Source organism: Diaporthe batatas (genome assembly GCF_019321695.1).
Source record: "Diaporthe batatas strain CRI 302-4 chromosome Unknown Contig00003, whole genome shotgun sequence".
In the NCBI taxonomy this organism is placed as follows: Eukaryota; Fungi; Ascomycota; class Sordariomycetes; order Diaporthales; family Diaporthaceae; genus Diaporthe; species Diaporthe batatas.
Genome location: NW_025408550.1, coordinates 5,393,588 through 5,408,963, shown reverse-complemented (window position 1 = coordinate 5,408,963; position 15,376 = coordinate 5,393,588). Strand labels below are relative to the sequence as shown.

The 15,376-nt window shown below is 55.6% G+C and overlaps 4 protein-coding genes across 4 annotated transcripts; 3 read left to right on the top strand and 1 right to left on the bottom strand.

Moving 5' to 3' along the window:
• The first annotated feature begins 479 nt into the window (after positions 1 to 479).
• KVR01_002446 (uncharacterized protein) lies at positions 480 to 2,059 on the top strand. Its single transcript, XM_044794157.1, has 4 exons — positions 480 to 777; positions 1,217 to 1,243; positions 1,414 to 1,673; positions 1,755 to 2,059. The coding sequence occupies exons 1-4, from the start codon at positions 756 to 758 to the stop codon at positions 1,860 to 1,862; spliced, it is 417 nt and encodes a 138-aa protein (XP_044647461.1). The 5' UTR covers positions 480 to 755; the 3' UTR covers positions 1,863 to 2,059.
• KVR01_003940 (uncharacterized protein) lies at positions 2,036 to 6,904 on the bottom strand. The gene is made up of 4 exons (XM_044792806.1): positions 5,542 to 6,904; positions 4,268 to 5,484; positions 4,061 to 4,193; positions 2,036 to 3,991 (listed from the first exon to the last, which is right to left on the bottom strand). The coding sequence occupies exons 2-4, from the start codon at positions 4,557 to 4,559 to the stop codon at positions 2,770 to 2,772; spliced, it is 1,647 nt and encodes a 548-aa protein (XP_044648955.1). The 5' UTR covers positions 4,560 to 5,484; positions 5,542 to 6,904; the 3' UTR covers positions 2,036 to 2,769.
• A 1,381-nt stretch (positions 6,905 to 8,285) lies between these two features.
• On the top strand, positions 8,286 to 12,290 carry KVR01_003471 (uncharacterized protein). The gene is made up of 11 exons (XM_044793706.1): positions 8,286 to 8,675; positions 8,737 to 9,025; positions 9,121 to 9,210; positions 9,452 to 9,971; positions 10,034 to 10,169; positions 10,223 to 10,617; positions 10,669 to 10,736; positions 10,797 to 10,950; positions 11,015 to 11,072; positions 11,134 to 11,339; positions 11,399 to 12,290. Exons 2-11 carry the CDS (start codon positions 8,883 to 8,885, stop codon positions 11,918 to 11,920), a joined length of 2,292 nt encoding a protein of 763 aa, XP_044648486.1. The 5' UTR covers positions 8,286 to 8,675; positions 8,737 to 8,882; the 3' UTR covers positions 11,921 to 12,290.
• A 925-nt stretch (positions 12,291 to 13,215) lies between these two features.
• On the top strand, positions 13,216 to 15,376 carry KVR01_002615 (uncharacterized protein; the record flags this gene model as incomplete). Its single annotated transcript, XM_044783071.1, has 4 exons — positions 13,216 to 13,223; positions 13,314 to 13,458; positions 13,520 to 15,100; positions 15,251 to 15,376. 4 exons carry the CDS (start codon positions 13,216 to 13,218, stop codon positions 15,374 to 15,376), a joined length of 1,860 nt encoding a protein of 619 aa, XP_044647630.1.

Sequence of the window (15,376 nt, the reverse complement as noted above, 5' to 3'; positions counted from 1 at the left end):
TGGCTTAGGACGAGTCAATCACCATGGTTAAGTATGCCTGGGGCGACAACGAGTTCATCATTCTGTGCTGGCGAAGGGGGGAAACTGGTGGAAAGCACAAACCTTTTGTGAGCTTGGCCGGGTGGGCAGGAGACGAAATGGCCATCTGCTTCAGCCCATCTCGACGTCGTAGCCTGCTGGGAATCAGCAGCGAGGCCGTCGAGCAGTATTTTGCACAACAACGCAGAAGTTGTGTTGGAGGTTTGCAGGAGCGGGAAGGTAAGAGACTGCGAGTAGGGGCACGCTTTTATCGACAAAAAATCTTTAGATTTTTGTCGAGCTTTGTGAGGCCAGCCCGCTTAGTACCCGAAGGGGTTAGGCCGGAGCCGATAAGGCACGGCCGCAGATAGGCTGAGCCACACCTGTTGCGAAAGCGGCAAGCGCCCCCCAAAGTGAGACGTTTCCCTTTGCTGGAGGCGTGAAGACGCGACTCAAAGTACTTAAAGGCTTAGGCAGCTCCTCCAAGCTTGTGGTGGGACTGGGGGCCTTGCCTTCCCAAAAGGACCAATTCACCTCGAACTCGCTCCGGCATGTCACAGCTGCCAAGTTCGCAATGATGAAGGGCATGATATGATTTAAAAACACCGTCGACTCTTTTCCCCTCGTCAACCACTTCGATTTGCATTTGGGCATCAAAAAATACACAGCCGCAGCCCCTTGAATCCAACTTAAATAAGCCACCACGACTATTCATCGAGCAGCGCCACTTCCTCACCATGTCTGATCACGAATTTGGAGGTGAGTTCAGTTATGCTAACCCGACGCTTTGTCCCCAACCAGTGCTGGAGGTTGCAAGTGCGACCTTGTTATCATGAAGGACCTATCCAGCAAATGCTCCGTTGCTTCAAGTGGATCCACAGGCTATTCCGTTGAACCATGGCATATGGCAAGCAGAGTCTCAAGGACTGGGCCATTCAGCAAACATATCATGATGCCGTTCGTCATGTCCCTGGCACTTCTCACATGCTGCAAACCTAGTATCCTTGTTTTTTTTGGTGGTTTTTTCACTCTTCTTTCTTTCTCTTCCAGAGACACCCTGGGCTCCGCAATTTTTCTTCCTTTTTCTCTTTTCTCAAAATGTCGCACAGCCGTCAATATAACTCTCCCACCACACCGATGCACAACGTGCAGGTTGTCCACATCATACATTGGCTCCGAGACGCTAACATGTAAGCAGCAAATGACGACTTGTCGCTACCAAAGGGTGAGTAAATGTCAACCTTTGTGGGACGGGGGCATACTGGGGGGCATTGCCTACATATCCAGGGGCTAGGACAAGCCTCACGCCCAGGACATGCCGGCAGCCGCCCCCAGCTTGTCGACGCGAAGTTCGTCTCTCCCGTTGCATGGCTCCAAGCTGACAAGCCACGACAGCCACGGTCCAGAAAATTGTCACAGAGATCCTCCCGCCTGCCAACGGCGTCGCTTTTGCAAAGGAGGCCCGGGATCTGCTGATCGAGTGCTGCGTCGAGTTCATCACGCTTGTCTCGTCAGAGGCCAACGAGATCTCGGAGAAGGAGGCAAAGAAGACTATTGCATGCGACCACATCACAAAGGCCCTGGAACAGCTGGGGTTCTCCGAGTACGTGTCAGCTGTCATCGAGGCCGCCTCGGAGCACAAGGAACAACAGAAGGTATGATTACGTGGCCCCGCACTCCCCAGGCAGATGGCACAAGACCCCGGCATGTCTGCTGACATGATCCAACAAAACCAGGGACGAGAGAAGAAGCTCAACAAGTTCGATCAGAGCGGTCTGTCTATGGAGGAGCTTGAGAAGATCCAGGCCGAGCAGTTCGCCGCCGCGGCTGCGCGGCACAACTAAGCGGCCTTCCCGGTCACATTGTTGCATGGTAACAGATGTTTCTTTCCTTGTTTTGCATCTGGACGGCGTTGGGGATTCGGTACGGCGAGGATTGGGAGGGTTTGCTTGCGGTTACAGTTCCTGAGCTCTAGACCGCATGGCTATAGGTGTCCATGCTTCATTTTCTATCCTGGCAATGAAATCAATTGTTCACGGTATTTGACTGTCACTTTCCTCTGTCATTTGAGACTTTGGTCCGGGCTGGCCCAAGATGGACGATTGAGAACCAGTGAGTGCCTGTACGAAACCGGTGACCGTTCAAGTGATGGCCGGCTGTTCACCACGTAGGGGTTTGGAGGCTTAACAAGCTCACAAACTGTGGTGCCCTATATGAAACCCGACAAGCTCTGCAGGTCCTGTCAGTCTCCCTGCCCTCCTTTCCTGTTGTCTTCGGGCATTTGAGTGAAGCGGCCTACACTGGGATGAGAAAAGCCGGCTTCCTACCAAACTAGAGACCCTCTTTTGCTCATCATGCTCTCGATTTTATGCCGTGATATAGAGAAGGGACCAGGACCAGTGCCGTTGAGGATTGACGTTAGACCGAATGTCCAAATAGCGAGGCAGAATAATTATTGTTGAACAATTCCGATGGTTTCATTGTGGCTGTAAAGCTCTGCAAGTTTGTTTCTATATGTCTATTAAAAAATAGAAATGCAACGCCATTCCCAAATTTCCAAGGAAAAAGAGTCCCCATCCTCTTAAGTCTAAGGGTCGGTATCATCAATGCATGCATGCAAAGCCATGCGTATTGGGTATGCAGGTCGTAAATCGTCAGTGGTCGTGGGGGGGGGGGGGGCGGGGAGCGAGGGACAAGAGAAGGAGGAGTTCAAGAACAAGAAAGAAAGAAGAAAGAAGCCAACGACATGGATCACGTCTCTTCCGCTTTGTGACCCATGGTATCCTCTTCCCTCAGCAGCTTTGCCCGCTCCTCGCTCCTCACCCGAAGCTGTAACTCGAACGGCGCCGGGTGTCCACCGAGCCCAACCGTCAGCGAAGCCTCAGGCTCAATCATCTCGCCATCCGGGCCGATGACCTTGTCGAGGTCAAAGGTGGCCAGCATGGTGGCGATGAATATAAAGACCGTCGCCGTGGCAAGGTGGTTCCCGGGGCACTTCCTCCTTCCAAAGCCGAAGTTGCCCACTGGATAGGGCTCGCCGCGGTTGTAACGGTCAGGGTCGAACTTGTCTGGATTGCGGTAGGTGTCCGGGTTGGAGCACATCGCCTTGGTATTAGCGAAGACGACGGTGCCAGCGGGGATAAACATTCCATTATAGACGTCGTCTTTGATGCTCTGGTGCGGAATGACTAGAGGGTTGAGCGGCAGGGCGCGCATGACTTCGTTCATAAAACGGTTGAAGTACTCGAGCTTGGGCCGGTCGTCGAAGGTCGGCAGACGGTTGGTGCCTACCACATCGTCGATCTCCTGCTTGAGGCGCCGCTGGACGTCAGGGTACTTGGTGAGGAACAGCATGGCACTGAGCACAGTACCCCAGGTGCTGTTCCCTCCAGCTATGAAAACCGCGGCAGTGGCGCCCTTGAGGTCGGCAACGGTAGTCTCCTGCGGGATGCCAGCCTTCTCGTTTGCCACGTAGCGCTCCCAGTGTGACTTCATGAATGACGGAGAAGCCGTTCCGGCCTCAATGTCGCGCATGCTATCTGCCCACGGAACCTCGTGGATCGTCTTGATCGCTCCGCGGCTTTCCCTAGCATGCCGGAGAGGGGCGGATAGACTCGAGGGTAAGAAATACCTCGCCGGGGGGAAGAGGTCCACGACCGAGGAACCTGCAATCCCGCCGTTGGTGGTGACCTTGTTGGCGTCGTGAGCCATGGCGGTGTAGGGTGAGCTCTTGTCCTTGATCTCCTGGCCGTAGGCGATGCGGAAGATGACGCTGGTGGTGAGAAGCAGGGCAGTGTTGCGCCAGTCCTGTGGGCTACCGAGAAGGGACCGTACGGCCTTGCGGGCTTCGTGGGTTTGCATCGGCCGGAATGTCTTGACGGCGGACTGCGTGAAGGTGTGCTGAAAGAGGCGTCGATGAAGCTTGAACTGCGGGCCCCAGCGGAGGAAGGTCAGTGTCAGGCCCCAGCCCATGCTGTTCACAACCATCAGTGCTTTGTCCTGATTGTCCTGATCGACATCACGGTGGCCTGCCGTCACCTACATCTCGAACAGGGTGAAGCGAGGCCTGTCGCAGTAGTTGGCCCCGCGGCGGTCGAGGAGGTCCGTTGCCGCCTTAACGCTGTTGAGGCATATCATGTGCTGCCCCAGAACGTTGACATGGATAACATCGGAATCTGGACAAGTCTCAGCCCTTCGTTCTGGTGCGCCGTGCCATGTGGCCAGAGCGGGCTTCCCATCGAGGACTTACTGTACTCCTTCCCCCACCGAATATAGTCCAGCTCCGGGTGCTCACTGATACTGCCAAGGTTCCCGACTAGGAACTTTCCCGGTGGCCCTGGGGGCAGCGGGTACGAGGACCGCTTACGGTAGTAGAGGGTGGAGGACAGCCAGATGAAGAACAAGACCAGAAAGGCGCCCAGGGCAACCCTGAGGCCGCTCGTCGGGCCAGCGTGAAGCAGCATCTTGACCTCGGGTTGGTGGAGTGGAAGGAGAATGGAGAACAGCAACCAAGGGTCCAGGCTCTGGACAGACGAAGGCATATTGAAGCAGAGGGAGGTCTTGAAGATTATCTACTGATTCATGTCGTAAGAAAACTGGACTTGCTGACCTTACTCGCGGCATTCGTGACCCAGTGATTATGCAGCTGAGCGTACAACTCAATAAGCGGGCCCAGCTACCCTTTGAAGGTGTTTTGACTCATCATCAGCAAACTACCTGGCGGCGAGGTGGAAAGGCCTATGAAAAGTCGCAGGTCCATAGTGCTCACGACAAGAGGGAGGTGTGGGGAGATATCTGACTTGGTCGTCACAAAAGCCATGAAGCGGTCAGCTTTGACTTGGCTTCCCTCCAGTTGGGCAGTTATCTCCTCCTGACAGCGGCAAGGTCGTCACCTGGGTCCGCCATAATACAATAGTAGCAGGCAAGCCTCGGGCAGTGGCGCCCCGGCAGGGGAGGGAAGGCCTCACTCGAGGGCGTTTCCCGGCCCTCGAACATGGCGCTCTGAGGACAAAGCCCCTCACCCTGATGCAGCGGTCGGACTGCCGAGTTTGCCTCGTGCATTCTGCAATCTGCGATCAGAGCCTGTAAGGGCACCAGCACGCAGAGGTTCGCGGATCCGCAGTCCGGTTCTCCAGCAAGCTTGTTGTAGAGATTTCCTTCAGTTTTCCCTCATTAAGTTTGGGGCCGCATTTCCAAGGCGTGGATTCCCCGTGGTTGACAGGAGGCTAACCGAGTTGGTGCAGGCGTGCTGCAGGGTGGCCCAATCTTTTCGATGCAATGTTGCGCTGGCCCAACGATGACCCATCCACGCAGCCCAGGGAAGCGTTGCAGTCGCACGGGAGAAGGCCGTGGAAAAGTTCTCGAAGCTTGTCAAGCAGGCAGCAGATGAATCATGTACATCACCCTAGCGAGGAGCAGATCGTGGTCTCCCCATGTTCCATGGATGCGACCTTGAAATATCGGAAACTGTAAACCAGCATTAGCTGAGGGAGCGAAGCACTGCAGGCAGGAAGGGGAGCGTGCAGCAGAGTCATGTCTGCACCTAATCACGGAGCTCATGTGACAATGCGTTCCTTGGACCCGGGTGAGACGAGCGCGCATTGGTGACAAGTGTGGTGCCAAGCGATGGAGAGCACACTTCTGCACACACGAGGCCGGGCGAAGAAGGCATGGCTGCCCGGGCCGTTGGGCTTGCGAGCCGGGCAGCGCTTTGGGATCCGATGCAACCACGTGCCGACTGGACGCCAGAATAGTCGGTCTGCAAGCCCAAACTAGAGCTGACGGACAGCTGGCAGGAGGCTGAGACGGCGGAGGCCATGACTGGCCCACTCCGGTCCGGGGGTCGCGTCATGGCCATGGATGGCTTGGGGAGTGAAAGGGACGGGACAGAAAGTAAGACCGTATGTGTGTGTGTGCATGTGTGCATGTGTACGTGTGCGTGTGTGCGCGCGTGTGTGTGCACCATGTGTGTGTGCCTGCGTGTAAGTGCACACTTTCGGCACGAGGCAGCCAGGTCCCGGGGCCAGGGAGGAGGCAGCGCGATGCCACACCAGGCTCACCAAAAATCAGGCCAGAATCGGTCAGGCGAGTCCATGTCAGACCAGCAAATATCAGGCCAGTCCAAGTCAGGTCAGGGATACCTTCACTGTAGGATCGGACAGTGGGGACTGGATGGCAGGCTGGCAGGCTGGCAGGCTGGCAGGACGTGGATGGTGGGAACCGAGGGGCGGAGGGCGGAGGACGGGAGGGACGGGTGGACGGGTGGACGGTGGATGGATGTGGCGAGGACGAGGACGAGGGCGAGGATCGATGGCGAGGATGCAGCGGACGGACGTGGATAGGGAGAGACGGGCAGCCAGGAAATGATGCCGTGTCTGGGGGTCTGGGGGGGGGGCCCCTCCCGGAGCTGGAGCTGCAGTTGGAGCTGCAGTTGGAGCTGGAGCTGGAGCTGGGCTGGAGCTTGGACAATAGGCAATGGACAATGGATGCTGGACACTGGACAGAGGGGCAGAAGGTGTAAGGATTGGGGTTGTCCGTGTACGTCGATGTTCACCCGCGGGTCGCAGGATGGACAAGCTGGTTGGCTCTCGCGATGCCGTGGTATCTCGTAATGTTGGCCCCAACTGGGCAACCGTCAAGGATGATGGGTTCTGGGAAGAAGCGTGGCACTCGGCTGGGACCCGCAAAGCTTGAGGCGTGAAACCTTTAGCTTGAAAGCGGACCGGTGTTGGTGGACAAGAGGCGGTGGCACGATCAGGGTGGTTCAGTCGTCTCTCTCCATTCCTTTTCCTGTGGTATGGGAATATATACTTGGGTATGTATATGTATGGGGAGATAGATGTGTAGATGTGTGTGTATACATATATATATATATATATATATATATTCAGCCATGTAGACACGACAGCCTGGAGGCGGGTGCGGACAGCGGGCTCTGCAGACTGGAGGATTCCGGGCTGGACGACTGTGTCCAACAACATGATAACGAGGTGAGGCTGTTTGGGCGTCAAGGACGGAACAGGCAGGTTTAGGGAGACCAAGGGCTCGGCAGTTGTGCGGTTGGGCGCTCCTTATTTATCTCTGACACACAGACCTTCGTGTTGGGAAAGCTGCGCTTGACTTATAGCTATTGCTTATTTAAGGTATAGCTGGAGAGGAGAGGTTAGCTTTTAACGTATAGAGGTTTGTAACTAAAATATACCCCTTATAAGGATAAAGGGACGTCTATTTTACTAGCCAACCCTAAATTTAAATTTCTCCCCTAATAATTCTTTTCTTTTTAAGTAAGTACCCTTTCTAGCCTTAAATAATAATTTTTATTAACTTCTACTAAATTATACTTTATTTTTAAAGGAATTTAGGTAAGGTAATATAAATAATTAGAAGGGTAACTTAAATTCCTTTAATTATTTTTTTAATTAGGTATATTATATTTAATTAAATAAAGGGCTTTAGAAATAAAAAAACTTTAAAAAGAAGCTTTTATTAATTCTCTTTATTAATATATTATTTTTATATAGATTATTAGTTGGGAAGGTATTAGGATTAAGAAGTATTAAAGGAGGGTACTTTTTATTATTATATAAACTAGTTTCTTTAATTTAGATTTTTTATGTTTTAATTTTAAATATCCTTTTAAATATTTAGTATAGCTTTTTAGTAAGTAGACTTTTTAGTTAATATATTTTCTTTAAAGGTTTCCCTAATATTTATTAGTATTTTAACTACGCTAGCTTCCGCTATATTAAATAGGTGGGGAAAGCTATATTAAAAAAACGCTTGGGAAAGGGGTATTTGAACATTTGAGATAACTCCTTATGTGGTGACAGCATCAGAGACGAGGGCTGGAGGTTTGCGCGGCTGGAGCCTGCGTCCCGGGACCGGTCTCGGGAGCTGTTTCAGTGCGGGGCGTCTGGGGTGTCTGACCAGAGGGGGCCCTGGGAGCGTCTTGTCTCCGAGCTGTCCTGACTCCTCATCTGTGTCTGCGTCATCCAAGAGGAGAGCGAGCTGCTGTGCTGTGTAGCTGTAGGTACGGAGTAGTGTTGCTTCTGCGTCCCAAGGCTAGGAGAGAGGGGGTGGGGGGCGGGCTATCGGGCTATCGGGCTATCGGACTATCAAGTTATCGGGCTATCGGGTTATCGGGCTATCGGGTTATCGGGTTATCAGGCTATCTGACCTGCTCCATGCCCATCTCAGGTGCCGCGTTCTGTTTGAGAAAAACCAGAGATGCCGAGCTAGGGCGAGGGGGTAAAGGACGAGGGGCGAGGGGAGAGGGGGAGAGGGGGCTGGCTGGCTGGCCTCGCAGCTGGCCAGCTCCAGCCTGCCAGCCTCCTGAGACATGCAATCCAACATCCAACTCTCCTCTCACACCGGGACGACGAGCAAGGCAGAGTGAATGCCCGCCGCCCCAGTGAATCTGATCTTGGATTCCCCAGACCGGCCGTGCTGACCTGACAAGCTTTCATCGAACCAAGTCACTGCTGCCGCTGCCGCTGCCGCTGCCGCTGCTGCGGATCCCCCTGCGTCGTTTCCGCCCGAGTCCTAGCCCCAGCGGGAGATTCACAGCAGACCGTCAGCCAGATCGACCGTTAGTGCTCGTCAGGGCTCCACAGGCCACAAACTTGGAAAGGCTCATCTCCACCCTCCGCCCTCGCCCAGTCAGTGTCCAGTACCCGCCCGCCTGCCAGACCTTGCTTACCGAAGGCCTCCCCCCTCTAGCCCGGTTTTTTTTTTTTTGAACGACTGGAGGCACTTCCCGAGGTCTTGTGGCGACCGTCGACTGCCTGCCGCCACGACAGCAAGCAACAGCAACTCGACCTCGACCAAGATCCATTCCGGCTTCGAGTCGTGAGGAACAGCTCCCCATGGATTTCACAGACACGAAACCAATACAGAATGTGGGCACCGACCTGAGTCTGCCATCGCCTGCCGCCACCTCTGCGCCCGCGCCTGCGCCTTCTGCGCCCGCGCCCGTCATCAAGCGGCGCTCCCCCATTGCATGCCGGAGGTGGGTCAACGCCACGATCAGACGCGCCTTGCCGCGACTCTCGCCCGTCCTCGTGTGCATCTATACTGACTCTCGCCCTCTGCCCCCGTCTGTAGATGTCGTCGCATGCGGAGTAAATGCCTGCACGACAAAGCCAAACCACCATGCACCGCCTGCCGCGAGGCCGGCCTTGGTGCCGCCGACTGGTACGTCGTCGTGGTCTTCGCTCGCTCCCTCTCTTCTGCTGCCGTCGCCTTGCCTCGGCTCAACCCTCCTCGCCTCACCTCGCCTCGCATCTCCTCGCATCTCCTCGCATCACCTCACGTCATAGCCCTCCCCATCTCGCGTTGAGAACGAATACCCTCTTTGCCTGTTCGTCCGGCTGCCATGGCGGCCGCGCGCCGTCCTGCATGTTGCTCGTCCTACTGACGAAACGCCGCCCTCTAGCATATTCCCAGTCCGTGGCCAGCCCGATAATGACCGCGAATACCGTCACCCGCGCATGCGGGCCGACAAGAGCCAGAAGAGGGACTCGGCCAAGATGCGCCGCGACATCCTCGACGCCCCCGTCATGCCCTCGCCTACGCCCCTAAAGAACATCAAGGGCGTGGACGAGTGGGACTACCTCCCACCGCTGCCGGACACCATCGAGGCCGTCAACCAGTTCACGCGCAATTACTTCCAGCTAGGCTTCATCCCCAAGCAAGCCTTCCCTGAGCGCCTGCGGACGGACTCGAGATCCATCAGCGTCTTCCTCTTGCTCAGTATCCTGAGTATCTCAGCCCGCTTCACCCCGTCTCTTGTGGAACGGCACGGCGGTGGCATGAAGGCTGCCGAGACCTTTATGGACAGGGCAACTGCGGTGGCACTGTCAGAGCTCTACCAAGTACCAAGCCTGGAGCGGTGCCAGGCCTTCTACCTGCTGAGCATCGCCCAACAGGGCAGCGGGATGAAGAACAAGAGCTACGTATGGCAACCCGTGCCACCCCCCGGACATTGCAAACCATGGCGTTGCTAACCATTGACAAGATCAACATGGGCATCGCCATGAGGATGGCCGCTCTGATGCGGCTTCATCGGGAAGAAACGTACGCGCTTCAGAACCCTTCAAAGGAAATGGTCATCGCCGCTGAGTCCGCACGCCGCACGCTGTGGATGCTTCACAGTAAGTCGCCTCTACCGTACGCGCCGGCCTTCATCTGACCAACCATCTTCCAGGCCAAGACAACCTACATTCTGGCCCCGAATCACCTGTCTCTCTGGCAGCTGGCGATATCACAGCTCTCCTTCCATGCAGCGAGGAGGACTTTGCCAAAGGTCAGGAGCCGCCTTCCCGAGCAGCACTGGAAGACACGCCTCCTGCCATAGACAATCCAAAATTAATATCCGACCCAAGGCGGTCCCTCTTCGCAACCCTGATTCAGACCCACTACTTCTGGGGCCGGGTTTCCCGCAGGGCTGTCAAGTATGACAGAAGCTCCCGGCCGTGGGAAGACACGAGCGAGTACGCAGAGTTGGTTGCAAAACTTCACGAGTGGGAGAGTAACCTACCACACGAGCACATGTGGAGTCCCGTCCTGCTCAAGGGCTACAAGGCTGGAGGTCAAGACTTGGTAGGACACCTTGACCCGTCGTGCAGCAACTTGTGTTGACCATTGTTGCAGGCCTATCTGAGCATCACAAACTCGACGCGACTATGCAACATAGTTTTGAGGAAGGCATATCTGAGCGAGTATGTTTTGTTCCCAGCCCAACTCCTAGGACTGGATGGACGGTGCTGACACGGATGCAGGATGATCAACCTCGACCAATCGGACGCACAACTGCAGACCTTCTGGTCCAACATGTCCCTCGAGCTATTCAAGAATGTCAAGCTCCTCTATGAGCAGATCGAAACGCAATTCATGGAGAGAGTGGCTGATGACAGCCTGGGCGCTCAGATGGCTGTATGTGGCTCAAATTCCCACGCACCACCACCATCGACCCAGCTAACCTTGCCCCCCCCCAAAGTTATTCTGCGTTTTCAGCTGCGGCCACATGGCTACGTACCTTTGCAAATACCCAAACGGTTCGTCCCGTAAAGCCCAGCATCCAATTCGAGAAGTCACATCTCACTGACGCTGTCCAAGTCTGTCCGGACCCCATGATCAGCCGAGATGGGCCTATCATGCTCCAACGAGCGATGCAGATTCTCACGGAAGCAGCCCAGGTATGGCCACTGGCTGCTCGATGGCTTGAGAACCTGGAGAAGTTCTACCGTGACAACAAGGGTGCCATACCTGGCATAGAGGGAAGCATGGACGACAGCGTGCGTGTCACCCAAATTCTAGAAAACGTTGCTGCCCCCTGTTTGACTGCTTTGCGTCCGGGTTCGAATTGCTAACGAGGAGACAGCGTGATCCTGTACCCGAAGCTCTGCAAGCGGCACTCGCGCGACCCCCCTCAAGAAATGGAACTGGGACGAGCCAATCAGCCAGCCAGGATGCCAGCAACCAGCAAGCCCGCAACGGCGAGGCCCCGTCCAGTGCCGTGATGCAAGCACCACCCCAGGTCCCCACGCCGATGATGTACATCGACCCGAGTATGCGGATGTCACAGGGCCAAGGGCAAATGGCGCAGTCACAGGCCATGGCCGGAATGCAGCAGCAAACACTTGGGGACCGGCCTGCTACCGACGGCCTGGGACTTCTTCTCGAGGCCTTTGACTCCCACCACGGAGCGAGCATGGCAGCAGCAGGCGCGGGCCAGCCCTACGACCCCAGCCTCGCTGCGAGCCAGGCCGGCTACTACGGACAGCCAGGCACGGCCATGCCTGGCAACGATGGATACGAGAATGAGCTGCAGTTCTACATTGATGGAGGAGCGCAGAGCGTGCACGGATGGGTCGGGACAGGAGCAGGAATGTATGGATACTGATCAACTTTTCGGGGATACTCAACACGCCGGGCTGGTATACCATTCTTAGAAGGCTTCGGATGGCTTGTAGGCAGACTGTTTTCAAGAAAAGCATCTGGGAAAAGGGTGACTCAGAGCGACACGGGCATATTAATTGTTTGCAAATCCCATATAATTGGGTCGGTGGGGCAATGAGTGATTTGGGGCGGGGGGCAAACATGCACGGAAAGATAGCTTGAGCAATCAGACAACGATTACCATTGGAAACCCCGTGCCTGCACTTTTGGGGCGCCCCGTCGCTGGGTGGCAGTGTGGCTACGGGCATGCGATGGGGGTGAGCACAATCTTGCCCATGACACAGGGCATCGTGATAGGGATGGATGAGCATGAGGTTTACCGGGCCGGCCGACATCCAAGTTCGGCTTTCAACGGAAAGATGTGGAGGGCTGAATAGACCTTTGTCTTGACTCTGACTGGCCGGCCGTTCCTGCGTCGCAAGTGGGTTAGTACTCCGTAAACACTTTGACAGAGCCAAGTGGATAGATAAATGCTGCAAATGGATTCTAATGCCAACCTCTGCAAGCCGTGCGTTACTTGTCGTCGAGTCTCAAAGGGAGGTGTGGGGTTAAACTTTGAATCTTGGAGGTTGTGCTTTAATTGCCTAGGTAATTCGTGTAGGGAGCAAGTGCAACCACTGTGGTAATACTCTGCTCCCATGTTAGACCCTGGTAATATCTCGCCAAGGATTGTTTTGCCAGTTCTGGACTGGCGGGAAGCGGCTTAGCTGGAGAAAGAGGAGGTGGGAAGAAAACGGATAGATCGGCCGAGCTCGCGCTGCTACGGCTACGCTCACTGGCGCACTGGCGCACAGTTGTACTAATGTCTAGACCCCTGCCGGCGCGGTTGCAGTGGTCCACGGAGTACCCCAGAAAATTGGACGATTGCATCGGGCAGGGTTGCAGCAGCAGCATCGTGATGACGGTCTTTCATGGCAGAGGTGACTCAATTGTTGACTCAAAAAAGAGTACTCCCTTGTCCTAGCATATTTAAACACATCCTGATCCTGCAAGAAGGACTCGTCCATCTTACACCTCAAATCACCAATTGCTAAGCAGTCAAGCCCTGGCAGCTCTTGTGACTGTGTGTGCGTGCGTGTGTGTGAGAGAGGCAGTCCAACTCGATACTGTCCTTCCCCAATTGCAACAGCCCCTCCAAAAAAAAAAAGCCAACAAGTGCCCCTCATCCCCCCGCTGCCAAACTCGCGTGTGTGATCAGAAGGGAAAAGCGAGGCACCGATTCTGCCACAGTACATCACGATGCCTATGTAAGTCAAGGTCTTAAACCCGGCATAATACCATCTTCACCTTTGTGACCAGAATAATCAGCTAATTCGTGTCGCGCTTCCTCTCTGCAGGCTCAAGGATCCGTCCAAGAAATACAGGTCTTTTCCAGCAGTCAACCTGCCCGACCGACAATGGCCCTCCAAGGTCCTGAACAAGGCCCCCAGGTGGCTGGCGACGGATCTCAGGGACGGGAACCAAAGCCTGGTAGACCCCATGGTACGTTTTTGACTCTGAAGACTTGCCAATTGGCAGTCCTCGCTAAGCAACGGGCCTCCAGAATGGCGATGAGAAGTGGGATTACTTTAAGATGTTGTGCAACCTTGGTTACAAGGAGATCGAGGTTTCCTTCCCCTCCGCCTCGCAGACCGACTTCGACTTCACCCGCCGCCTGATCGAGACCCCGGGTGCCGTGCCCGATGATGTCTACCTACAGGTCCTATCGCCGTGCCGCGAGGACCTCATCCGCAGGACAGTCGAGTCCCTCAAGGGCTCCAAGAAGGCCATCGTGCACATCTACCTTGCTACGAGCGAGTGCTTCCGACGCATCGTCTTCGGCTTCACCGAGGAAGAGAGCATAGAGCTGGCCAAGAAGTGCACTCGCCTGGTCCGCCAGCTGACCAAGGACGACCCCTCGCAGCAGGGCACTGATTGGGCATTCGAGTTCAGCCCCGAGACCTTCAGCGATACTGGGTTGGACTTCGCGGTCAAGATCTGTGAGGCGGTCAAGAGCGAGTGGGAGCCAACCGAGAAGAACCCCATCATCTTCAACCTCCCTGCAACCGTGGAGATGTCAACACCCAACGTCTACGCCGATCAGATCGAGTACTTTTGCAGAAACATCACAGAGCGCGAGAAGGTGTGCGTGTCTCTTCACCCTCACAACGACCGGGGATGTGCGGTTGCGGCAGCAGAACTGGCGCAGATGGCTGGCGCAGACCGAGTTGAAGGCTGTCTTTTCGGAAATGGAGAGCGCACTGGCAACGTAGACCTGGTCACCCTGGCTCTGAACCTCTACACGCAGGGCGTGAACCCACACATCGACTTCTCCGACCTGCAGGAAGTTATCCGGACGGTGGAGGTGTGCAATAAGATACCCATACACCCTCGCGCCCCATATGGCGGTTCCTTGGTTGTTTGCGCCTTCAGCGGTTCCCACCAGGACGCCATCAAGAAGGGTTTCCAGGCCAGGGACAAGGCTGGCGCCGAGTACGACGACTACTGGCAGGTCCCTTACCTGCCTCTGGACCCCAAGGATATTGGTCGCGACTACCAAGCCGTCATCCGTGTCAACTCTCAGAGTGGGAAGGGCGGCGCCGCGTGGATCATCCAGCAGCACCTGCACCTCGACCTGCCCCGTGGCCTGCAGGTCGACTTCAGCCGGGTTGTGCAGAGAGCAGCCGAGGAACGCAGCCGCGAACTCCTGCCAGTGGAAATCACGGAGCTGTTCGAGAAGACGTACTTCCTGCGCGACAACCCGCGCTTTACGATTGTGGACTACAGCATCTCGCCGGACCGGTCGCGCAGCCCCGCACCGCCGGAGCCAGGCAAGACACCCGACACCATGTCCCTGCCCCGTGTGTTCGAGGGTGTCCTCTCCGTAGACGGCAAGGAGTACAAGCTGCGCGGTCGCGGCAACGGCCCGTTGTCATCCCTGTCGGATGCGTTGCGCAGCGTCGGAGTGGACATTGATGTAAACGACTACAAGGAGCACGCCGTGGGCAAGGGCCGTGATGTCAAGGCCGCTACGTACATAGAATGCACGGCTTCCGGATCAAGCCAGGCCAAGGTGTGGGGTGTGGGCATCCACGAGGATGTCGTACAGAGCTCGCTGGTGGCGCTGCTGAGCGCGGCTAGTAACGTGAGTGACCTTCAGAATGGTCCCGACCCAAGCACAAGCACAAGCACGAGCCCGAGCCCCTTGCCGTTGAAAGTTCTCAGATTGTTCAAGCCCCGTCTCTGATGAATTGGATTTGGTACCTGGCTGACGCAACCCCCCCTGCCTCTACAGTTTGTTCTGTCCCGTCCTAGCAGTCCCATCTTGAGGAATCTGAGCGACAAAAAAATCGAGGGCAACGGCAAGGCAGATGGGGCAGACATCATAAACCGTCTGGAGTCTGCTGCGGATGAGATGTAA

Excerpts from the sequence above, each read along its gene's own strand:
- KVR01_003940 (XM_044792806.1), bottom strand. The coding sequence starts at position 4,559 with ATGCCTTCGTCTGTCCAGAGCCTGGACCCTTGGTTGCTGTTCTCCATT. Across the intron at positions 4,194-4,267 it reads TCGGTGGGGGAAGGAGTACA|ATTCCGATGTTATCCATGTC; the intron begins GTAAGTCCTCGA and ends AGACTTGTCCAG. Across the intron at positions 3,992-4,060 it reads CGCTTCACCCTGTTCGAGAT|CATGGGCTGGGGCCTGACAC; the intron begins GTAGGTGACGGC and ends GGTTGTGAACAG.
- KVR01_003471 (XM_044793706.1), top strand. The coding sequence starts at position 8,883 with ATGGATTTCACAGACACGAAACCAATACAGAATGTGGGCACCGACCTG. Across the intron at positions 10,737-10,796 it reads AGGAAGGCATATCTGAGCGA|GATGATCAACCTCGACCAAT; the intron begins GTATGTTTTGTT and ends ACACGGATGCAG. Across the intron at positions 11,073-11,133 it reads CCTTTGCAAATACCCAAACG|TCTGTCCGGACCCCATGATC; the intron begins GTTCGTCCCGTA and ends ACGCTGTCCAAG.
- KVR01_002446 (XM_044794157.1), top strand. The coding sequence starts at position 756 with ATGTCTGATCACGAATTTGGAG. Across the intron at positions 778-1,216 it reads GTCTGATCACGAATTTGGAG|CAAATGACGACTTGTCGCTA; the intron begins GTGAGTTCAGTT and ends ACATGTAAGCAG. Across the intron at positions 1,244-1,413 it reads CGACTTGTCGCTACCAAAGG|CCACGGTCCAGAAAATTGTC; the intron begins GTGAGTAAATGT and ends AAGCCACGACAG.